General features: G+C 42.1%; 1 protein-coding gene across 2 annotated transcripts in view; it reads left to right on the top strand.

The window, feature by feature from the left end:
- Positions 1-25920, top strand: part of GAREM1 (GRB2 associated regulator of MAPK1 subtype 1) — a 111677-nt gene that overhangs the window by 70809 nt on the left and 14948 nt on the right. Inside the window, exon 4 of one of the 2 annotated variants that reach the window (XM_073679213.1) lies at positions 21677-22609. In XM_073679213.1, the coding sequence (XP_073535314.1) occupies positions 21677-22609 (933 nt within the window). Of the gene's footprint in view, positions 1-21676; positions 22853-25920 lie in introns of both variants that reach the window. The other variant, XM_073679212.1, reaches the window with a different exon arrangement.

Here is a 25920-nt window from a genome sequence, read left to right as displayed (position 1 = left end):
CCCCTGACTGACCTCCTTAAGGGGAGAAAATCGGATATGGCCAAGTGGACTGCAGAGGCGGAGACTGCCTTTTAAGAGATGAAAGTGGCTCTGTGTAGGCAACCGGTCCTAGTTTCCCCCGACTTCAAGAAAGAGTTTATACTCCAGACAGATGCGTCAGATGTCGGTTTAGGAGTAGTCCTTTCTCAGGAGATACACTGGGAGGAGCCCCCTGTCCTCTACCTGAGTAGAAAGCTGTCCGCCTGCGAGAGAAATTATTCAGTCATAGAGAAGTGATGTTTGGCCATAAAGTGGGCGGTGGACACGTTACAGTATTATCTGTTAGGTTGAAAATTTAGATTAGTATCCGACCATGCCCTACTCAGATGGTTGAGGGAAACAAAGGGATGCCAGGGCCACCTGCTGGTTTTTAGCCCTACAAGACTTCAACTTCCATGTAGAACATACAGCAGGGAAGCTACATGGTAATGCTGATGCCCTCTAGAAAATCTCCTGTCTGGTAGTAAAAGGTGCTAAGCCCCACGGCTTTAGGCAGAGGGGGAATTTATGTAAGGTGACTAATGGTCGCGTAGTCGATGGGAGGTATGTGTCACAGAGATGGCTGGTCTCTGTGATGTAACCCGGAGTGTTTTCTCTAGTTCACGTAAGCACGAAGAGGATTGTTTGTTGCATCTGGGACTGGGTTACGGGCAGCGGCAAAGAGTTGGGCGGGTCCAGCTACCCACATACCTCACCTCTGGGTGTGGTTAACAGCCTATTTATTGGAGACTGTTGTTTGGCACATGGTCTATGTGTCTGGAGGGAGAAGGCCTCCTGCGTGTGACCACTGTGCTGGCTAACCAGAGACGTTGCTAAAAGGACTGTTTTCTTTGTTTTTGCCTGCGCCTAAGGCTGTTTGTTTACTTTTCACCGGTTTATGAAGAAAATAAACCATTCTGGACATTTAAAGGAACATGCCTCCTGTTTGCCTCCCACCGCACTTAAGTGAGTACAATTCCTTCAATTGGTGTTAGACACCCTGTACAGTTTTAAATACTTGACTGATGTAATAAAACAATCACTTTTTTAATAAGATATCTAGTTTACTTACTTCCTTATGTACATATGTTATGTAGGTCTTCAAGATGTGCAAACGCTGTGTCAGATGATGTTCTCTTGTGAGACTGGAAATAAGTAAAAATATGCGCTGCCAGTGGTCCAGTGATGGGTAGGAGACCGGAATAGTTGATAGTCCTGATGAAGAAGTGTGTTCACTTCTAAACGCATTGACTAATAAACTGCATTTCTACTATTCGTGTCTCTTACTCATCTCTGTACCACTGGCAGTGTGGATTTTTATCCACTTATTTCCGGTCTCACAGGTTTCTTCACAGCCTATTTCTAAGCTCACATAGGGGTTGTGACTCTCACAACCCCTCAAGGTGAGCATAAATCCTTTTTTCTCGCTAGATTTTTTACTCTGATAAGACCTTATTGATCTTATTGTGTTTCCAGTTTTTTTCTTTTCGGATGACATTCTTTAATTTAGGTTGTTTTCACACATGGGCCCTGATTCGTCAAGAGGTTTTTGCAGAATCCTGCATAAAATATTTGAAATATCAAAAGATTTTTGCGCAACTCATTTCACAAACATTTTGCAACTTTTGCTATTTTTACACCAGTTCAAGCCAACCCTGCCTCAACGGGTCCTGGCCAAGAGTGCCCGACAAATTCATCATCATTTATGGCACAAGAGAGGCTTGAATTACAACACCTGATGTATGCCAGTCCCAGACTAGCATACATTTCTGATTGTGATGCAAGGTCGTTGAAAGATGCACTAAGTTTATTGAAGAGGCGCATGCTTCTTATTCAATTTGACGCATCTTACTACAGTTTCATTAAGTCTCACATACAAAACATCTTCACATATATAACACCAATCTTAATGATTTGGGACCTTAGAGGGTTTTTTTAGGCTGTGTTCCGATCCCACATCCTCCCTCCAGTGTTATTTCCTGTCCCTATCAGGGATGAAGAGGTCATCCCCGGTGTGCTTGTGTGCTGGGCCGGGGACAGGCATTGGGGGAAAGCTACTAGCCGGGCAGCGGAGGATCGAGCGGTCTTTACCTCTCCTCCTCAGGGCGCTGCTCCCGTCTCCTCCGGATTCGGAATACCCTCCTGCAGTCCGGGCAAGGTCTGCAGGATCTTCTGACCGGAGGCATCTCTGAGCTCTCCGGTCCATATCCTCCTCCTCTCCCCTCTGGATGCGCGGCCGATGCCGGTTCCCGGATGTGGAGCGCATGCCGCGGCGCCGGAATTGACGTCGGACGCTGGGCGGTGGAGGATGATGTCACTTTCGGCAGTTTCCGTTCCACTGTGAACCGCATCAAAAAACTATGGGGGAAGAAGAGCGGAATGCCGCCGATGATCAGAAATCTTCACCTGGACACCGGGGAGGAGCCCTCTAAACAGAGGGAGGCGCTGGTCCTGTCGCCCATAAAAGGAGCCCTGGACAGGAAGACATCTACAGGTAGGACAAAACCAAATTGCACTAGTAGCAAAGAAAACCACACTGCCCTTTGAAGATTCCTCTCAATTAAAAGACCCCTTGGAACGCAAAATGGAGGGACTACTCAGAAAATCCTGGGAGACCTCGGAAACACTAATAAGCACCAACGCAATCTCTACGGGTGTAGCTCGATCAATGGCTCGTTGGCTAGATCAACTGGATGAACACCTAGTTTCAGGCACCCCCAGAGAAGACATCTTGGCATCCCTACCGCTTCTACAGAAGGCTACAGGGTTTTTAGCAGACGCCTCTGCAGAATCCGTGAGAGTGGCGGCAAGAGCATATGGGCTATCAAACTCTGTAAGAAGGGCCCTATGGTTGAAATCCTGGAACGGCGACGTGGCATCAAAAATGAAGTTGTGTTCCATCCCCTTTAAGGGGAAGTACATGTTCAGGCCAGCCCTAGATGATCTTCTAGAGAAGGCCTCAGACAAGAAGAAGGCCCTCCTGGAACCTAGGAGTGTGAGGAAGAGGCCTTTTCGTCCCTCCCAAGAGCAGACCCCTCAATATAGGGGTAAAGGCAAAACAGGACGATGGAGCTACCCAAAAGGTAGAGGAGGCAAAAATCTTTTTCTCTCCCAAAACCAACGTCAGAACAGACCATGATGTCAGGACAGTCGGGGGCCGCATCTTGAATTTTCTCCCTCAGTGGAAAGAAATCTGCTCAGACCCATGGGTCCTGAGGGTTGTCGAGTAAAAATAAATTTCTCCTCCATCCTCCAGAGAGGATAAGGTTAACACCGCTCTCCTCTGAGTCGTCAGGCCACCCTGATATCCGGTCTTACAGACCTATTGTCCTCAGGGGTGATATCCCTGGTTCCTACAAGAGAGATAGGCACAGGACATTATTCCAGACTCTTCCTAATAAAAAAAAAACAAATGGTTCACACCGAGTTATAATCAATCTAAGGCCACTGAATCAGTACCAATCCACTACCAACGATTCAAAATGGAATCCATCAGGTCGACGGTCCCCTTGATAGGACAGGACCATGTCATGGCCACAATAGCCCTCCAGGATGCATATTACCACATCCCCATACATCCACTTCACAGGAGGTTCCTAAGATTTGCAGTGGCTCAGAGGGTTAGATAGTCCACTATCAATTCAATGTTCTCCCATTTGGAATTTCATCAGCCCCGCGAATATTTACAAAAGTCATGGCAGAAGTCATGGCTTATATCAGGGGTCAGAACATTTCAATAGTACCATACCTCGACGACCTGTTATTAATCGGGCCCTCAGTACCAGTACTCCGAGAACATCTACAGTTGACCACTCAGATCCTATCGTCTTTGGGCTGGTTAGTGAACCAGAAAAAATCAGAGATGGTTCCCTCCATGACAAAAACATTTCTAGGAGTACTATTGGATTCCCACAGCCAAATGTCATTCCTGCCCAAACAAAAACAGGTCATGATAAAAGCAAAAATCAATGTCCTAAGGAGCAGAAGATCAGTATCATTAAGAGATGCCATGTCGGTCCTCGGGTCCTGGGGTCAGGTACATACACGAACATTACAGACCCACATCCTTACGAATTGGGATGGATCCCCACAGTCGCTGAAGAGGAGAATCCCTATACCACCACAAGAACGGACTTCTCTATTCTGGTGGCTGAACAGAAAAAAATCTGAACAGATGAGTACCATGGATCCAGAATCCGCTGGTAACCATACAGGTGGATGCCAGCGAAAAGGGATGGGGAGCCATGGTCTCCCAAGAGCAATTCCAGGGTATATGGACCAAAGAGGTGATCCAACGCTCATCAAATTTCAGAGAACTAAAGGCCGTAGAGGAAGTCCTCAGAGCAGCAGAGCCTCTGGTCCAGAAATCTCACATTCAGATATTTTCAGACAATATCACCACGGTAGCCCACCTTCGTCATCAAGGGGGCACAAGATGCGAAAGCTTAAAAGCAATCTCGGCAAGAATATTCTCCTGGGCCGAAGAACATCTTCTATCCTTGTCGGCTCTTCATATCAAAGGTTCGGTCAATATCCAGGCCGACTTCTTAAGCAGAACAAAGATTCTCCAGGAAAGTGGAGCCTAAACCCAGACGTCTTCCAGATGTAGTCGAGAGTTGGGGCTATCCAGAGGTAGATCTCTTCGCCGGACACCAACGCGAAAGTACCTCAATATTTGTCCCTGGATCCAAACGGCCTTGCCTGCACGTGGACGCATTGGCTTACAAATGGGAGTTCAAACTAGCGTATGCCTTTCCCCCACTACCTATCCTTTCAAAAACCTTACAGAAGATAAGGACCGAAGGGACCAGAGTAATCCTAGTGCCCCCTCGCTGGCCAAAAAGAAGTTGGTTCGGAACGTTAACCAGTCTGAGTTTGGAGAGCCCTCTAATCCTTCCTCCCATCAAGGATCTCCTCCAGGGACTGATTCACCATCCAGATCCCGAGAGACTGCACCTAACTGCCTGGCTTCTGAATTCCTGATATTAAAGACAAGAGGCTTCTCAGAGAAAGTCCTCAAAACTCTCCAGAAGAGCAGGAAACCTGTAACGAACACCATTTAACATAAGATCTGGAAAACTCTCTTAAGGTGGTGTGCACCCACTCGCCCAGACCCTCATAGGGCTGATGTGGCTCAGATTCTAGACTTTTTACATGAAGGTCTGGACAAAGGTCTCAGACCTAGTAGTCTTAAGGTCCAGGTAGCGGCGTTAAGCTCATACTTCGATCAAAGACTAGCGGAACATCAGTGGGTGAGAAGATTTGACAGCAGCCACCCGCATCCACCCTAGAGTAACAGACCTGGTTCCCCCCTGGGACCATAACATTGTTCTGAAAGGGTTAACCCTTCCACCCTTTGAGCCCTTATCAACCATAAGACTGGACAGGCTGACCTGGAAAACGGCTTTTCCTGGTGGCAATAACTACATCCAGAAGAGTGTGTGAACTACAGGCCCTTTCGGTCAACGAACCCTACCTGAGAATCCTGGAAGATCGTCTAATTTTCCAACTTGATCCTTCATTTCTACTTAAGGTAGTCTCAAATTTCCACAGATCTCAGGAGATTGCGGATTATCATTGGGGACCATGGCAGGCCTTCTAACGTGTTTTTTAAGTGTTTCTGCAGCGTTTTTGCCGCTGCGGAAACTCTTAAAAAACGCATCGTGGGCACACAGCCTAAGAGGGCGATTACAGAGGCTTACCAGATCCAGGATCTACCTCCTCCAGCAAAGCTCAAGGCCCATTCTACAAGGGCAATATCTGTCTCCTGGTCTGAAAAAGCCAGCGCATCCATCGAACAGATTTGCAGAGCTGCCACATGGTCCTCAATTCATACTTTCTCCAAACACTACAGCCTAGACCTAATGTCTGTTGGAGATTTAGCCTCCGGAAGGAAGGTCCTTCAGGCTATTGTCCCTCCCTAGTATATCTTTGGTATACCTCCTGTGTGCTGTCGTGTGCGGTTATTAGAGAAAATAGAATTAGACTTACCGGTAATTCGGTTTCTAATAACCCACCATGACAGCACGGATAATTCCCTCCCTCTCGCTTATTGTTTCTACGACAGCTTGATCAGTAGAAATAAAAATTAATTTGAAGCATCTATACTCTTGTGGTCCTTTGTAATAACACTGGAGGGAGGATGTGGGAGGGGCTATTTAAACCTCTTCGTATTTCCTGTCCCTATTAGGGTGGGGTTACATCCTCCTGTGTGCTGTCCTGGTGGGTTATTGGAAACCCAATTACCGGTAAGTCTAATTCTATTTTTCTGCCAGGTAGATGCAGAAATGCTCAGGAAAAAATCCAGAGCATTTCTGCATCGTGGGCACATAGCCTTAAAACTTTTTTTATGCTGCCTGAAGTTTCTTTTAAGAGAATCTGTCAGTAGGATCAGCCCTCTTAAGCCGTCCATATGGGCACGTAGGAAGCTGATATCTGCGATCTGCTGTCTTATTTCAGAGAAATCAACCTTTTTCTTAATGGGTAAATGAGCTGTTCCAGGCTATGGGCCGGACTGTGGTGCAGAGGTGCTTGCCAGCTCTATCACTATATCGTTTGGTCTATCATGACTTCAGGTAACAGTGCTTCTTCTATTGTACCTTAAATATTGGCTGTTTACATCTGTATGGTGGTTAGCTTTAATTATGTTCCTATAGCTTGAGTAATCTGACCTGTGTACATTGTACAATATGCATGTTATAGGCAATAGCTGAGTATATCAAAGTATGAATATAAGCATTGGTGTATAGCTGGATATCATCAAATACATCCAGATTTTTTGATTTCATTATTTCATAGAATGTACCAGACTTTTTGATATATTCATATGTTGGCAAGGCTTTCCACTTCTTAGCATCTAGATAGGTTCTTTTTTTATTTCAGTCTAAAATATGCAATATTACCAATTGATATGTGATATATAGAGCTGCCTTTTCTGTGTTGTCTGTATTATGTTGTGTTACCCACTCTATACAAGTATTATTTAAATATGTTTTTTGTGAAAGTTATATTTTTTATATATGCTTTTGGATCATATACTCCTTACAATTTCTCTGTAGGTTACATATATAGCTTTTGAAAGGATCCCCATTGATATTTTGAGGACCGCTGTATTTATATGGGCCGGACTCTGATCTGCAGGAGAATTTGCCTCCAGAGTTTATTATAAATAAAACGTTATGTTACCAGTATGAGACATGTAACTAACACAGAACAGTAGGACTGAACTTTGTCTCATAACAAACATGTTTACTGCAGCTTTCACAGCTCTGCTGTATTGTAACAATATTGCAGCCGTGTCTGCCTGTGAGCTGGAAGCTGAGAGGACCCTGCAGATGTAACATAGTTTTTTTAAGGTTGAAGGAAGACTAAGTCCATCTAGTTCGACCCATAGCCTAACTTGTTGATCCATAGGAAGGCAAAAAAAAAAACATGTGGCAAACACTAAGCTTCACATTGGGGAAAAAAATTCCTTCCCGACTCCATACGACAATCAGGCTAGTTCCCTGGATCAACGCCCTATCAAGGAATCTGGTATTTATAACCTGTAATATTATACTTTTCAAGAAAGACATCCATGCCCTTCTTACATTTTAACAGTGAATCCCTCATTACAACATCATGCGGCAGAGAGTTCCATAGTCTCACTGCTCTTACAGTAAAGAATCCACGTCTGTGATTATGATTAAACCTTCTTTCCTCCAGACGTAGAAGATGCCCCCTTGTCCCCGTCTCAGGCCTCAGACTAAAAAGATCAGTAGAAAGGTCTTTGTACTGTCAGGTATAATCACACACAGCTCTGCAGTGAGATCAGGAGAGCAGAGAGCGGCCATCACACATCACCCTGGTAACTCCTCCTTCATGCAATATAATCTCCTGAGGCAGATTCTCATGCAGATCAGTGTCCGGCCCATAGCCTGGAACAGCTCATTTACATATAATGAAAACATGGATTTCTCTGGAATAAGACGATGGATCACAGACCTCAAGGTATCATTTTATTCAGCTTCCTATGACCTGCATGCCCATATAAATAGACGGCTTAGGAGGGTGGATCCTACTGACAGATGCCCTTTAAAGTCATACCGCGTGCAAAGGTTTTTAGGTTGATTTTTAGCGTTTTTTGCCATTTTTATTTAGAAGTGCAGAATTCTCTGGAAATTGCGTTTTTTTTTTCTTGCTTTTTCCTTACTCGCTTCTTTATAGCCCTTGAGAATGCCAAAAAGTAAATGAATGTGTTACAAACCTACTAAAAACACTTGAAGAAAATGCCTCTATAGAGCTAAATAATTCAGTGTTTTCTTTTAATCTAAAATCTGTGTGAAGGAAATCTAAAATATTCAAGAAATATTTATTTTTCCCTAATTCACATAGCAACTAAACTACCGTATTTGCCGGCGTATAAAACGACCCCCCAACATTTCCACTCAAAATATAGAGTTTGTTATATACTCACCCCCTCCCATATAATGCCCCATGCAGGATGTCACCTCCCATATTATGCCCCATGCAGGATGTCACCTCCCATATTATGCCCCATGCAGGCTGTTACCCCCCATATTATGCCCCATGCAGGATGTCACCCCCCATATTATGCCCCATGCAGGATGTCACCCCCCATATTATGCCCCATGCAGGATGTCACCCCCCATATTATGCCCCATGCAGGACGTCACCCCCCATATTATGCCCCATGCATCCATACATTAAAAATAAATAAATCCAATACTCACCTCACTCCTCCTCACCTGCTGCTGCTGCTGCTCTGATCTGGACTCCAGCATCGCCGGCGTCTTCCCGCTCTGCGCTGCCTGTGACGGCTCAGGGAAAGGCTCAGTGTAAAGACGTCACCGCACCCTCTGACCTGAGACGTCACAGGGAGCGCACAGCAGGAAGACAGCGGATATGCGGACGCACGGGGAGAGGTAAGTATCCGGCTGCCGGGGCCCTGAGCAAGCGGAGGGGGGGGATCGCTGGCACCGCTCTCCTCCGCCCATAGCCCGGCAGGGTGCCCGATCGCAAGTGGGGCCCCCCCGCCTGCTCAGGGCTCCGCCATCTACCCGGCGCATCCCAACTGAAGTGCACCCGGCTTATAAGACGCACCCCCACTTGGAGGCATGTTTTTCAGGGCAAAAAAGTCGTCTTATACGCCGGCAAATATGGTAGATGTAAAGCATGTGCATTATTTCCTGATATGGTGTATGAGGCTATTTTTGTACAGAGAATATTTTTTCCTGAAAACATTTCTGTGTTGTTCAATGCCTCACACTTGTCTGAGTGCTTTTTTCATTGCTATTTTATGTTGTGCACACCACTGGTAAACCAGGAAGCAAACCACCACAAATAACAACCTTTAACCTGCAAGATGGCCATTACATGTCACTCACCAGGCGAGATTCCTGTAGTGATCCATCCAGTTATGTAAGCCGAAAAAAAGAATAGTCATATTAAAAGAATAACAAAGCATAATGCAATTCAAATACGTTCTCTAACTAATAAAGGTCAATTGTCAGCAGTTTTGCATCTGACGTCAAAGCAGTCCGGTGGTGTCTGTAAGAACTTCAGTGAACTTTCTTAATGCATGAGTGCAGAACAGGCAGCACATAATACACTCCCTATAGACACTGTATACAATGCTCCATAGACAAACATAGACGCAGTGATGAGATGTTATAAATCATAATGCATAGGTTTGTTGTGATCCCACTCCTATAGTTTTAGTCTCATTTTGTGGCTGATCTTCATATGAATAATTCCATTTGTGAGTACATGAATTCTGAGAAATTATATACAGTCTAAACCTATGGAAATACCCGACTAATATGGCATATCTCTTATTTTCAGGTCTCAAACTGTATTATTATTGAATACTACCATTCCCATAAAATCTATTTAGAAGTGCAATGACTTTTGAATGCACTGCAATTCTTTTTCCGATTGAATCTGTCAGTAGGATCACCCCTCCTAAACAGTCTATATGGGCACGTAGGTCATAGAAACCTGAATAAAAGTATACCTTGATATCTGCGATCCAGTGTCTTATTCCAGAGAAATCCATGTTTTTTTATATGTAAATGAGCTGTTCATGGCTATGGGCCGGGCATAGATCTGCATGAGAATCTGCCACTAGAGCTTGTTTTTAATAAAAAGGGGCATTACCAGTGTCACATCCACTCCATCCCATGTAGCCCAATTAGATACTACCAGGATAACAGAGACTCTAGCATAAGTTTAAAAAATAAAATTTTTGTTGAATATATTTCCAATATGATGTGGCCCGACCTCTCAGAACCCCTTTGGGCGGTCGGGCCACATCATATTGGTTGCTTTCTACTTGCTTTACTTCAAATCCACAGGTAATTAGGATCTTGTTGGCACATATTTATTCAGGCACTTTGCACTTTATATATGAATTGGTAACATCCATTGGTCTATCTGAGTGAGACCCCTTATGGTTGCACTAATGGCACTTTGCAATTTATATTACATTCAGATATTACCTCTTTCTTCGAATTAATTGTACCTTATTGATTGTCCTAATTTACCTGTGGGTTATTAATGCTGTTCTACAACCAGGCTTTATTATGCACCTCTCAGCATTTGGACTTGGCAAAATAGCAGGGAAGAGGGAGAGGGAAAAAATATCAGCTCACCCGTTAGTAGACAGCTGGAGGCTCTGTGTTAGAGGTGATCCGACAGCGGAATAGCCTTGGTTCCAGGCAATCACTTGGAATATAGAACAAGGAAAAAGAGAGCATCAGATATCCAGCGAATCTTCATTAACATATAGCTTTTATTGGAAACATATAAAAGCAGCCATGTCACAAGGACAACACACTGAGTACTAATCCACATAGCATGGTAGTCCCAACGCGTTTCAGCTAGGTGTTAGCCTTAATCATGGGATGGAGTGGATGTTATGGTAAATATAGTGTCTAGCGCATTTATTGATTTTTTTGGACATTTATGAATTACCAGTGTGAGACCAGTAACTAACACACAAGAGTAGAACTGAACTTTTGTCTCCTTACAAACACATTTGCTGCAGCTCTCACAGCTCTGCTGTATTGCAACCCTGGCTGCTTGTTAGATGGAAGCTGAAGATAAGAGGAACCTGCACATGTGTCCTGCAGAGGACAGCCTTCACATTTCACACTGGTAACACCCTTTCATGTGTAATAATCTCTGGAGGCAGATTCTCATGTAGATTAGTGTCCGGCCGATAGTCCTGAATAGCCCATTTACATATAATAAAAACATGGATTTATGTGAAATAAAACATCGGATCACAGATATCAAGGTATCATTTCATTCCGCTTCCTATAACCTACATGGCTATATAGACGACTTAGGAGGGGTGATCCTACTGAGAGATGCCCTTTAAGGGGTTGAGAATTTTGAAAATGAAAGATCAATCCTGGCAGACTATATAATTACATATATTTAATTATAGTACTGGGCAAAAGTAGAAGGCATGTGTGCAAAATGGAAAAATGCTGGAAAGTAAGAGTGCTTTAAAAAATAGTTTTCATTTAGTTAATTGATAAAAATAAAGTGAATAAGCAAAAGAGAAATCTAAAATTGAATCAATATTAGTTGTGATCACCCTTTGCCTTCAAAACGGCATCCATTCTTCCAGGTACACTTTGTTTGAAGGAACTCGGCGGGGAGGTTTTCTTTGTTCAGTGACTTGATGTTTTTTTAAATGGATAGAAATAAACCATTAACACTTCTAATTTTTTAGAGCATTCTTACTTTGCAGCATTTTTTTCTACACCTGCTTACACTTTTGCACAGTTTTGTGTATACGGTATATATAATGTTTAAAAACACAATACAAAATATGCAACATGCATTTCTTGTGGAAGTTGAATCATGGGGAAGTACCTCATATGGGTGTTTCTTTCCTTTGGAGAGAGGTAATCTTCATACTTTTCTTTCTCATGGAGTATTGCCAGAAACACTCCATACTTAGCTGGTCTCCTTAATAAGCGATCCCCCCTCCCAAAAAGGCCCCATATTTTGAGTAAAATTCACAGTATCCTGAAACTTTTGTATTTTCCATAGATGTAAAGTATCCTGGTGTTTGTCGTGCATATATTAAGTTCACTAGCACAGCAGACGTTTTTGTTGGATTCCATTTTTGTAGGCTGCTCCTATAACAGTCAGTATATGGAGTGACCCCTTTATTTTGGTAGGGCTCGGATTAATAAAGAGTGTTAGCTATTGAATGGCTCAGTATTACTAATGGCCGTGAAGAGAGAAATGTGTTTCCCAACAAATCCATTATAGATTGTGATATTCCCCTGCAGTTGTAATACTACCCTATAGTCCCATCCTGAGTGCCATGGTCTTATCCGGGTGATGAGCAGGAAGATGTTGATTTTCATTAGCTTAGATCGATGGCAGGTAAGGACCCCGTCACACAGCTCTTGTAGCACCGCCTGCTATGTAAGACTATGTGACTATATAGGGGCTGGGAAGATGCGGTAGTGCAGTGCTTATCTGGTGCTATACACCGTTCAGTGACGATGACGAAAGCTGATCGAGAGGGAAGTTGTAATTAAAAGTAAGCAATTGCAGCATGTGTGGTGTACGACATCTAAATATAGTGATGTAAACCTACTCCCCCCGCACTGTCCACATAATCAATAGCTTCATGCATAATTCGTGCTATGTAAGCCCCCGTACAGCCATGAAATCTGCCATATTATATAGCAATGATGCCGCATTTCCGGTGAGAATTGGATAGGCAGGTAATGCTATAGCTACAATCCTAGACAGATATTAAACTTTAGTAGTCAGTTACTGTTGTGTACAATGTCGCTGTCTATACAGCTATATATTTATGTGCAGTCGCTCCAAATGTAAGTTACAATGAGAAAAGATTAGTTCTTTCCAGATGCATGTCCAGTTTACACCCCATTGGGTGCCACAAACATGGCATGGATAGATAGAGTGCTGAATATTTTTATACGATTTTGTTGTTCTGTATCATCAAACCCATCTGACCAACAGGATCGGCTAATGTATATAGGGGCCTCCTCCTTCATTGGGAAAAAGAACAGGCATGTTGGATTTTAGCATGCCCATCCTTTAATTCCTGACGGGCTAATTAACCTCTCCCTGTAGAAATAGACATGTACTCTCAGCAGAGGAAGCATATTCATAATAAAGTGAGGAGATATTGTAGTAGTGTATATATATGAATGGGCTGTCAGTGTTGTTTTTACAGCTTTACACAGATGCCAACTCTCCTCGAAATCTCCGCCGGTTTGATTCTTTACTTCGTGGCTGGTGCTTTGACATCCGTTCTGAAGGAATGGATCATTATCATTAGGACCAATCACCATAAAGACATCCATCTACAATGATTGAGACTGCACATAAATCCCCTACTCATTAGATATCCAGATGATACACGTTATCAGAAAATGACCTATTGTTTAAATCAGATTTTTGTGTCACAATCTTTATTAAAGAAGCGCTCCTCCCATCAAAGTTTTTATCATCTTAATATATTGCAATCATCATATTATATAGCCCTGTGTACTTACAATTGCTCATTTTGCCTTTCTACCAAGATAATTCTTCTGTTTACTCTGCTCTATGTAGAAACAGTAATTGTCTTGTCTAAGCCAGATAATGTATAGATTTTTTTTTTGTCATTTCAGGGAAAATCCAGCCGAGGATTTTCTAGCTGGAACTTCTAGCTATATTTTCTCTGGAACACCGGAGCATCAAAGGGAAATATACCTGAGTGAAATCGTGTAGCCTGACTCTGATTCATGCTGCTCGTGGTTTGGGCAGCATGAATCGAGTAACAGGTTGTCTTTAATAGCAGACTTTCATTTCTGTTCGGGTCCTTTTCAGCACATTCTTTGACTAACACAGTATACACCATTCATAAAGTTACAGCTCACCTCCTCTCCCTTCTTTTATGATGAACTTTGACTCTGACCCCATTTCTGTAGAAGCCCTTTGAGGGTGTTCTAATCTGGGCAATCTATTGCTGCCCATGTTTCCAAAACGAAGTAGGAGGCTTAAATTATATCAAAAATGATATAAATCCATTTAACACAAAACCTGATTTTGGCAATAGGTAATTTTCTGATGACACCTTCCCTTTAATGGGTTGAGGTGCAGTGTCCCTATGATGTAACCCACTTGTCTCACGTGATTTTATATGGTAAACCGGCTTGATATAAAAAAAATAACATGATTAGAAATAAATCCATGCAGCTTTAGTGTCCTAAAAAATCCAGTGTAGTAAATCTTTGTATTTTCCTCTTCTTGAGTGCAGCGAGAGGTCTCGGATCAGTGGTGTAAAGAATAAAGTGCGATTGTTTCCTCATCTGGTGGCCAGGAAATTATCAGAGGGTTTTCGATAACAGAGAGTGTGAATAGTTTCCTCTTAGGAAGCAGCAGAGTAGTATCCAGCCCAGGGGAGTGTATATATGGTGCCATTCTCCATGTCACAGATTTCCTGGCACTGACGTCACCATGTCATGCTTGACTTATTGCAGCCATTACAATGAAAGATCTGGATGACTTGTATAGTGCCTGAGATGTACTGTGTATTAGCCTATGAGCCCGCAGTTTGTTTCCCTTCGCATTATTTCTCATTTCTCACCATAAAACTTTTCTTTATATGTTTTAATTTCCTTATGCCACTGGTCTATTATTTAAATTTATTCAGCCTAATGTTAAATATCATTGTGATTCAGAAGTGCCAAACATGTTCTTATAGGATCCGCTTTTTGTGGAGCCTCCGTTAGACGACCAGTCAGGAGATTGGGGACAGGCACGTGAGGTGTGCACAAGAATTTCTGTTCCATGCTAATTTTTTTAGATGTCCCAGTGCCCTACACTTGTTCTCCAGCCATGCCTTCTTCAGATGTTACCATGATAAGTCCTTATTTGATTTGCCACTGATACTTTCACTTAAAGGGGTTGTCTGGAACTTAAACATTGATGGCTTATCTTTAGGATAGGTAATCAATGTCTGATCGATGGGGGTGCGACACCCGGCACCCCCGCCGATCAGTTGTTCCCAGTGGCGGTGACCGGAACCGCTCAGCTAGTGAGCTGCACAGCTCCATCGACTATATAGTGACCACGGCTGTGAACTAAACATCCACCCCCTATTGATTTGAATAGGGGGCAAATTTGCAGTACCTGGTGATGGAGTTGTGTTCCGTAACTGATCAGTTCCGACCGACACCGATAATAGCTGTTCGGCAGGGGTGCTAGGTGTGACTTCCCCCAACCATCAGACAATGATGACCTATCCTAAAGATAAGCCATCAATGTTAAAGTCCTGAACAACCCTTTTAAACAAAGATGTGATAGGCATTAAAAATACAAACCTATGACAAGGCAGCTTTTCCATTTCTGTAATAAAGTCATCAGAAGAAGAAAATCTTTGTGACCTTTGAGTTTTCCAGAAAGTGTTCGATCCCTTCCAGCTTAGGCTAGATTCAAATAACTCTGGTAAACTCGCCCTCCTCAAGCCCAGCGCTGCCTCTCCACTTTACTCCAGTTTTTATTAACATGCTGTAGTGGTAACGTCATGACTACAGTAAACATGACCACTGCAGCCAATCACCTGGCTCATCGAGTCTAATTTCTGCTCTGCAATGTACTGGTGGATCACAACCTCCTCATAGCATTTTTATTGTCATCTTTCCTTGTAATGGAGACTTAAGGTTTTGTTCACACCGACGTTGTTGCTTCCATTTATAGAAATCTATTTTCAGGGATGAGAGCACTTACCTGGAGGTCAGACTTACAAGTCAGGAATAAGTGTCTATAGACTGGGTCAGTTTACAGTATTGTTCCACCCACTAAATTACATTTAATAAGACACCAGAGTAAATCATTTTCTCCGTTATCAATGTGGCACAGAGTGATGCTGACTAGAATACTTCTTTTCTTGCCTCAAAGGCATTATTAACCTGTTCTCTCCAAATCCTCCTGCTTATTACTTCGCTCTATTTCTATTTTTTAGGTTTGAATTCATGATTGGGATAATACATTTTTCTTATCGATTTTTGAAAATGTGAAGTGCAAAAATATACAGTCCATAGTACTTTATTGGGCGTTTGTTCCACTTTTATAGGACATTAGTATAAGCTCATCAATGCTCTCATTGCATTCTGCATGCCAGTCAGGAGAAACTCCTTGCTGATCTCTGTGCCCCTATTTGGATGTCTTACGACTTGTGTTTTGCGTTTCTTATTCAAGTTTTTTATTTTTCCCTTATAACACATAAGACATTACTAATTTAGCAGCTGTCATGAAACCGTTCTACACTATGTTCTGCAAACCGTCTATAATCAGAACCTCCCAGTCCCATCTCCAAGACTCTTCTTTAGCTGCACCAGTTCTCTGAATTGTACTATCCCAGAAAGTCTGATGAATTCCAACATCCATAGTCTTAAATGTGCCAGGAATACACATGTTTTAAGGCAGGACCTTCATACTCCATAACCTCTTGTCTACATGGGATGTAACAGTACCCCATTGAGGATAAGACATTTAAAAAAAAAAATATGAACCAACACTGTAAAAACAAAAAAAAAATCAAGTGGAGGAATTGCATATTTTTCACCATTTCACTTCACTTTAAATCTTTTTCCCGTTTTCCAGTACATTATATGGTTTCGTGAAAAGTGTTATTCAAAAATTACAACTTGTCTTACAAAAAATAAGCCCTAATGTGGCTATGTCAAGGAAACATATACACAAAAATGAAAATTTTTCTTGGCCTGAAGGGGTTAATCGACCTTTTCTAGTTACTACCTCCCAACCCCAATCTACATTATACCAAACGTCGCCAGTTTCGCCCACCTCTGCTTTGAGGGCATAACGGGAGCGTGATCCCACAGCTTGTGTTATTCACGATGAATAGTCGTGCACTTCTAAATTAATCTCGCGGTCTGACTTTATCACGGCCCCTCATTAACAGCGGTGTGAACGCCCTTGTGTTCTTGTGGTTAGTGTAATTCTTAATGATCACAAAAAATCAGTATGGAGAGGATGTTTATAAAAAAAAAAAGTACATCAAATTGTATTTTTGCTTTAAATATGCACTTGACAGTAATAATGACTATTAGGTAATCATCTGTTCCTGCAAATATGCTTTTCCGTCTGTTCATTTCTCATCTACTTCCCACAGCCTCAAAGATAGATGAACACTAGACCCACAAGCTGAGTGACATGAGAATGCTGCACTTTGTAGTCATTTTATTTCAGATGCCAAACATGGAAAGCGCTGACATTTCTACATTCACCTTGCGTATAACCAGGGTATAGCTGTATGTCCTCCTTAGTGGTAACTTGGCACGTCCTGGAGTACAGTTACGTCATGATGTTATTCAATTAAATATGTCAGTTCAAAGGAAATGATGTAATTATATTATGAGATGATTCCGTACGTTGGAATGTCATCGCATAATGTTCACGAATTAAAGCACAGCATGTTCACTTGACCTCTTTATATACATAGCAATATTTTAGTCTTGGTAATGTAATGTCATAGTAATGTTGTAGTCTTCATATACATAGTAATATTTAAATTACATTTCTGTTCTGTTACAGGTCCAGTTTTATGGACTATAAGTTCAGCCACACTATTTAATCTTACCCTTAGGGCCCTTTCACATTGCTTTCAGACACTCGTTGGTGGGTCCCATTGGGGCTACCGTCCGAACCCCCCACAAAATGGGATTCGAGCGTATGCACCAATGGGGCCATAGATCATAATGGTGCCGGCAGAGCGAACGTGTTGCTCTGTTGTACAATTTGATTAGGTTGCTGTAATGTGGATACAGACAATGTTCATTACATTACCTTACTGTCCCTCTGTACAGGCATTCGTCCATATTTACTAAGCAGTTTAGACCAGTGCTGCCACAGAAAAAAGGAGGCAAATGATAATGTGTGAAAGTCTTGTACTAAAAATTGTGTTAAGACCCATTTAGACAGTTGTTAATCGAGAACTAGCGTTCATTAGAAAGCTCGTTTACGGATTATCTGCTTGTGTAAACATGCCAACAACCGCCTGATAAACTAGCAAAATGCTAATTTGTCGGGAAATTTGGATAATTTTTGCCGGCTTTAAAATCATTGTTATTGGCAGCACCTCACACGGTGTAAACAGTTGATGTGTTGCTGATAACACAGAATAATCATTTTAAAGGAGTTATCCGGGATAATTAAATTTTTTTTTGCTATCGGCCTAAGAACTAACAGGCAGGTATTTGCTAACTACCTGACTGTTGTCCCTGATGCTGATATCTGCCGGCACAGAGCAGTCACAATCTGCTCCTGCCTATGATTCAGCGTCTTCTGCTGACGTCACCTCGACAGAGTAGCGGCTACTCTTCCGACCTGCTCTGTTGATGGTGCATGACTGCCAACATCATGCTAATTTACAGCCGGCTCCCTGCAATCTAATTGCGGAGAGACGATTGTCAATGAGTATGATGTCAGCAGTCACGCCCCGTCAACCAAGCAGCCCGGGAAACTTAGAGCTGCTCTGTTGATGTGGAGCAGCTAAATCTTCAGCAGGAGCAATCAGTGACCGCTTTGTGCCGGCGCCAGGTAGATCAGGTAGATCAGGCAGGTAGTTGGCAACTACCTATCTGTTTAGTTTTTAGGACCATAATATAAAAAAAAAGTCATGGATAACCCTTTTAATGATCATACTGTGCGTATGGAATTCAGAACACCCAAAAATGGTAATAATTAGAGATGTGCGCCAATTATCTCCATTGCATACACCGGTGTGATATGCGCTAGTCTCAGTAATGTAGTGTGAGACAACAGACATGTCCGTGTAGCTCTGGACTATAGCACAGGTTGCAATGCAGGGCAAGAACAGAGAGAGATTTCTACACGGTAACATTTTAGCACGTATGAGGAGGTATTGATAAATTGTTGGCCTTGAACATATCTAGCAGACAAAAATAAATCTTGTTGACATGGAAACAAATATTAATTTTAACTAGTGCACGTGCAACGTTATAGCAGAAAAGGTTATGCCGTTTTTAAATTGTGACTGAGGAAAGTTAACCACATTAGCTGAAGGTTGGAACGTCTGCAAAAACGTTCCAAAGACTTCTTATTTTTGCATTATAATGTGCTGCCCACAAGTCTTGCGCTGACCTGCAAAAAAAAAAAAAAGTCAACGAAATCCGCTTCGAAATTTTCGATCAGCCACCATATTCTCCTAATCTGGCACCATCAGATTATCTCTTTTCCAAACTCAAAAAAATCATTAGGAGGACGAAAAGGTACAACAAATGAGGTGGTAATTGATTGTGGAGTCGTGGTTTGCAGAACATAACAATTGTAGTTTTTTTTTTTTTTTTAATGATTGGACAACTATATATCAATACAAATATCACTTTTATTTTTTACACCATATACATTCATATGTCTTACACTTTGATAGCGTAGACATCCAGGTCTATTGGCACAGCAGGCACAAAATCACTGGCACACACTGCAATATTTCCCCACTTGCCTACACATTAACAATCTAGGGCATGAGAGATCTTCTCATCTATTACTGTTAGTAGTCATGGGATGTCCTCATTGTGTAAAATGTCTACCAGCCATGATCTGGGGATGGAGCAGAGAAGTAGATCTGCCAGGCTGTTCTCAGAAATTCTGTAATTATAGTTGTTATTACAAGAATAAGTTGAGCTTAACTTGGGATAAACAGCGGCGGGATTATTTTATCTGAGGAACTATGGTTATTTTCTTCTGAGAAAAGACGGCTTAGGGATGACCCAATTACTGTGTATAAATACTTGAAAGGTCAATACAGATGGCTATGTAATTTTTTTTATGTATTCCTATATAAGACAACTTCCCCAATAAATATACCATTTTAATAAGGTTTGCGTGAAGCATTTATGGTGTATTCTCTTGTGAATTCCAACCATTGAGTGCACAGTTGTTCCTCTTCCCCTTCAATTTTTTGCCAATGCAAAGTGTCCACTCGCTGCATTGGCTTAAATTGATGTGCCCAAGATTATGCAATGCACAACATGAGTTATGGAAAGGTCCAAGTATTCCTACAGACCCCAGTATAGAGAACCCCTTCCAAGCGGTGCCACCTTCCCACCGAAGATGATGCCATTTATATCACCAAACATGTTTCACAAGGCCCCTGTCCCCCCTGATGGTAGAGGTGCCATGTCACTGAGGCATTTATAGCATGAGCTGTGAGGATGTATAATATCTTATATTCTTCATATGACAAACTGCAGAAGAACTTTAGTATGTTTGATTGGATCAGTTTCTCTGGGCTATTCTATGTACCATGTATCTATTCAATAACTAATACAAAGATATGATTTACTTGGGGACCCTTTACAAAAATGTGGTTTAAGAGAATCTGTCAGACAGTTTTTGATATATAATCTCAGGGCAGCATCATTTCAGTGATGTGTTACTATTAGGCTGTGTGCTGTTTCAATACAAAGATTGTTTTATCAGCAGGAGATTATCACTGCCCAGGCTAGGTGCCCACTTGAGAACTGGTCCAACCATGCCCCCACCACTGATTGTATGTCGATAGTAAGCTGCTAATGTACAGAGAAAGCTGCTAATCAGGGGTGTGGGCGAGATTAGCTCTGGTTCATGCTATATCTAAAAACTCTGATTGTGTCACAGCTGCTGCACCCAGTAAACCAAGTGATACATCGCTGGAATCAGGGTCTGATATATAAATAAACAATTATTTATATTTATTTTATATATGTTATTACATGTTGTTTATTTTTGTTTTCTTTCATGGGGATGAGTCTAGTAAACGCAATTTGGATAGGGAGAGGCATTTTTTATGTAGCATTTATTTTACACAATATTCCTGGCGCTAATATATAAGACCCAGTTTCAAGGGAAATAAGATGAAAATAAAAATATTTAAATATTTAAATGCCCCCCAAAGGGTTTTTATGACCTTTGGGGAGCATTTACAGTAGATATTTTTATTTTTTCCCCTGTAGCTGGAGCTGTTGTATTAGCCCCAGTTACAGGGGAAATGCAGCCTCCTGGCTGTATAGCAGAGCTGTCAGTTTCTCCTAGGACCCAGCAGCTCTTGCTTCCTCACTATTGTGCTTCTTTAGTGCTCTGTATGCAGTGATCAAGGAGGCACACATGGTAATAAATTGTCTGTGCCTTCACTATGGGGAATCCAGCTGTCTTTGTCAGCCGGATCCCCACTTCCGTAGCTATACGGTCATATGTAGTTGCACTCCTATGCAGTAACATTTTAGAACATCACTGCAAAGTAGGAGCCGGACCCCCCGGACATTCAAGTCTATCTGGTCCAGGAGCAATTAATATACTACAATAACAATAGTCAAGAGGTGCTGGGTACTGGTGGGATCTACAGGGTGTCTTGTCATTGATTTATAGGCCGGTGTATTTTAGGGCCCTGTATGAAGTGACCAATATGCACTACAGAGAGAGGATTTCATTAATGACAGATTAGAATATTAATCTTTATAGTAGGCTTCGTACCAGATATGCTCTTGTTTCCGTGACTTACTCAATATTCACTGTGCACAGATGTGTTATCTGACTTTATTCCCCGTGGATGATACAGATTATATAACAATATAATTTGCTGTACTTATAGGTTGCTTCAGGAGAGTGCAATGAAGATACAGAAGTGTATAACATCACACTGTGTACTGGAGATGAACTCACGCTAATGGGCCAGGCTGAGATTCTTTATGCGAAAACATCCAAGGAGAAGTCACGTCTTAATACCATATTTAAGAAAATTGGAAAATTGAACTCGATCAGCAAATTGGGGAAAGGCAAAATGCCTTGTTTAATATGCATGAATCACAGAACTAATGAAAGCATCAGCCTTCCGTTTCAGTGTAAAGGAAGGTTTAGCACACGCAGTCCTTTAGAGATTCAGATGCAAGACGGAGAGCACACGATCCGTAACATTGTGGAGAAGACGCGACTGCCTGTGAATGTGACTGTGCCGAACCCTCCTCCCCGGAACCCATACGACCTCCACTTTATACGCGAGGGACATCGCTACAAGTTTGTCAATATACAGACTAAGACTGTTGTGGTTTGTTGTGTGCTGCGCGCTGGTAAAATCATTCCCATGCATTTTCCATTACATTTATCTGTCCCAACATTTAGTCTACCTGAAAACATAGCGAAAGGAGAAATGTGGCAGGAGTCCGTAGTACAACATTGGTACAATGTATGCCAAGAGCAGTTTGATATAGAGGAGTACTCTCGTGCAGTGAGGGATGTGAAAACCGACTGGAATGAAGAATGCAAGAGCCCGAAAAAGAGTTATTGCTCCGGACACAGTCACATACCAAACTCCCTCAGTTACGCCCGTGATGAGCTGACCCAGTCCTTTCATAGGCTTTCAGTCTGTGTGTATGGAAATAACCTTCATGGAAACAGCGAGGTGAACCTCCATGGTTGTCGAGACCTTTGTGGGGATTGGGCTGTGTTCCCTCAAGACGCTTCTCAGTACCAGGACTCTGGTGACAGTGGTAGTGACTACCTTTTCCCAGAAGGTGGCGAGGAATCGGTGAGTTTACCGGCCAAGCCAGACCTTCCCTATGAGGAGCTCTGGTTAGAACTGGGTAATGGGAAACGTGTGGGACAACCCTTAACCCGTTCACAAAGCGAGAAGAACAAATGTGATCCTTTCCGGGGTTCGTTGCATTCCAAGTGTGGCACATCCTCTCTCTCATCTCCTGGATGTCTACTGACAAGCAAATGTTCGGATTTATCTTTACCTCCACCTCCAGTGCCTCCCAAATCAGAAGCTGTGAGTAGATATCTACATTTCAGATCCCATCATTATGTCAAAATGTAACAACATGGTGTATAATTAACCCATTGACCTACCATGCCATGGCAATGATACATACCTAGAACCTGTATATTCCGGTATGTTCACACGTGTCTGATCTACTCCTAAAACCAAGTGAAATCCCATTCCAAGCATGTAATTGGACTTTCTGCAATCCCACTCACAAGTATTAGAAAACTGTGGACTTGCAGAAAGACCAAGGATTTGCACCATTGAATGAGAATGGTGTTATTCCTTGTGCCAATCCGTAACAGAAATCCAAGGGTTACTGGTGGATTGTACTTCGGGTGAACACATCCTTCTGTCTAATGCAGTCCTGGTATCAGGTGCAACCACTGAATTCTTGGCCTTTCATTTCTTGAGAAGTCCCAGGTATGAGGGACACTCCTAAAAAGTGTACATTATCGAGTCGGCAGGGAAAGGACCACACTCAAAAAGTTCACTTGATAGATTAAAATCTGACACATATTTCCATGACTGAAATCGGATGCTGTACACTCAAATTTCTTCCATAACTTCACTATGTGGGTGCATCAGATCAGCAGCGGATTCACATGTGATGTAGCCCGATTGCCATTCAGCGAGGTAATCTACAGCGTTTCACACGGTTTTCCTCTGTGTATCTTAAAATCCAGGCAGAAAGTTTCTAATAATTGTGCATAATTCACTCAAATTCAACTTGTGAACATATCTGATAGGAAAGTAAGTTATATAGTCTTTAAAAACCCTTTGACATCACATTTGTATATATGTTCATATCTTGCAGTTTATTAATCTTTTTTCATTCTTTCTTAGTGTCACCCTATTTTCAGTTATCAACATGTGCGTTTCAGATGCCTAGAATTGGCCAGATTACCATGTAAATGCCTGGTGGCAGCAGGCAACTATTGGTTATCACTAGTGTTGAGCGAGTATGTTCTGTTAACCCTTTCGCCGAGTACGCTCGGGCGGAGCTCCAAGTATTTATAGCTGCTCGGTGATGAGGTTAAATCGCTCCCGTGTGCATGATTTGCAACTGTTTGACAGTTTTATTACATGGGAGGTATGTCTGCTTCTTACACATTCCTCACATGTAATAAAGCTGTCAAACAGTTGCAAATCATGCACACGGGAGTGATTCAAACACATCACCGAGCAGCTGTAAATACTCGGTGCTCGGCCCGACCATACTCGGACAGAACATACTCGCTCAACACTAGTTATCACCAATCTTGTGTCTTCTACCCTATGTCAATATTCACAGTGGAGCCATTTAGAAATGCGGAGACACCTTTATGGTTTCTAATTAGAGGCTCTTTGGAAACCTTAGATGTCCTTCCTTAGAAGCTTCTAGGGTTACTTCTATGCATTGTATGGAACATGGTACACAATGAATGACGTAGGAAGTGTAGAGGTAGGGTAGGTAGCAGGGCTGTGGAGTCGGTATAAAATGCACCGACTCCAACTCCTAAAATCTATAATAAAATGGGTACAGTAGCTCAATGCAGTTTGTGGAGAATATTTTTTTCATAATTTGGGAAAGTTATGAAATGTCCTATAAATGTCTGTCCTATTCCCGATCTAAGGGTCTAGACTTTCAGCTGAGATGAATCTGTGCTACAGTAAATTTATCACTTAAACATGAGCCATATATGAGGGAGTCGGAGTCGTAAAACTGAGTCATGGAAATTGAGGAATCGGAATTTTGGCTTACCGACTCCACAGCCCTGGTAGGTAGGTAGCACAAGCCTCATGACGCCCTACAAGGGCACTATACAAACCGAGGCGTGCCAGGTGCATGAGACCCAAGACTGTACATACAGTTCCCATAAACCATAACCAATGTGTAACATCTCCTAACATGGTTATTAGAGGATAGTATAACTGTAGTGAAGCATTCAGGAAAGAAGTGTGGAAAACTAATTTTCTAATTATTTCTTATCCGTGCTACGCAAATCCCAACAGTGGTCTGTGTGCATCCTAGCTGGCATTCCTCACATAGCTCCTGGTAGCGTCCCACATCTGCTTGTCTGAGAGCATTATGTCTGCAGACAATGGGACCTAATCAGCACAGAACACCTTCATGAGAACCATGAAACATAGACCGGTTTTGTATCACTAGATGACACATGTGGGTAAAGCATTGACTTATCACATTTTTTTTTCCAGACGTTTCTCCATTTTAGAGTTGGAGAGAAAATAGTGACCTTAAAATGTGAAAATCATCTCACAATCCAGATATTAGTGGGATTAATAATGAGAGAAAAGTACAGTGTAATTCTCCGGCTACTTCGGCCTCCACAACCAAAGGAAACCTTCCAGACGTGCCATACCGGTCCATCCATAGCAAAAAATGGAAGCCTGGCAGAGCAGAATACTTCCACTTGTACAGCTGAAGGCCATGGCGCCCTAGGGGTCATAGAGAAGCCTCTGGCACAGGAGCACAGTAGTGTGGTGGGGGGATGGACGCTGGTATAGATTTAGCATATATTCCAAAGGAACTGTTGGGGTAAAAGTCATTACCGAGGAAGAAATGGTTTCATTTATTTATAAGTTTACCATTGTGTATGTCATTGTCTTACCTACAATTCCATATACAGAAGACTCCCCCCACCTCTACATGAAGCTTTCATGGTCACAAAAGTTTTATTTTTTAACTTCTATATATATATATAAAAATCACTCTGGTCCATAGGTTTTGCATTGAAGACAATGGGTGCTGAACACACACAGTCTGGCTTTGTTTTTTAAATCTTGTACAACCCCTTCACTATTGCTTTACTGAACCATAATTGTAATGCATTTACATGGTTACAATAGATGAAAAAAAATCTAAATTTCCAGATGCAGTTTGGTTGTGCCATACGTGGAAATGCTTTCCCTTAATTGACCCATAAAAGTTAATGAGAATAAAGTGATTACTGGATGTTTATGGCAATTAAATCTTTGGGTGGGGCTGCCAAGTTGCCTGATACAGACATCTGTAGCTGTGGTACAGGGTGTGTTTGTGAATATGGATGAGTTACATAGTGATCTGGATAATT

This window comes from Phyllobates terribilis, unplaced genomic scaffold (assembly GCF_046119375.1).
Source record: "Phyllobates terribilis strain yellow unplaced genomic scaffold, ASM4611937v1 Scaffold_4__5_contigs__length_816908805, whole genome shotgun sequence".
NCBI lineage: Eukaryota > Metazoa > Chordata > Amphibia > Anura > Dendrobatidae > Phyllobates > Phyllobates terribilis.
Note: the sequence above shows the minus strand (reverse complement) of the source record. Positions and strands in the feature narration are given on the sequence as shown.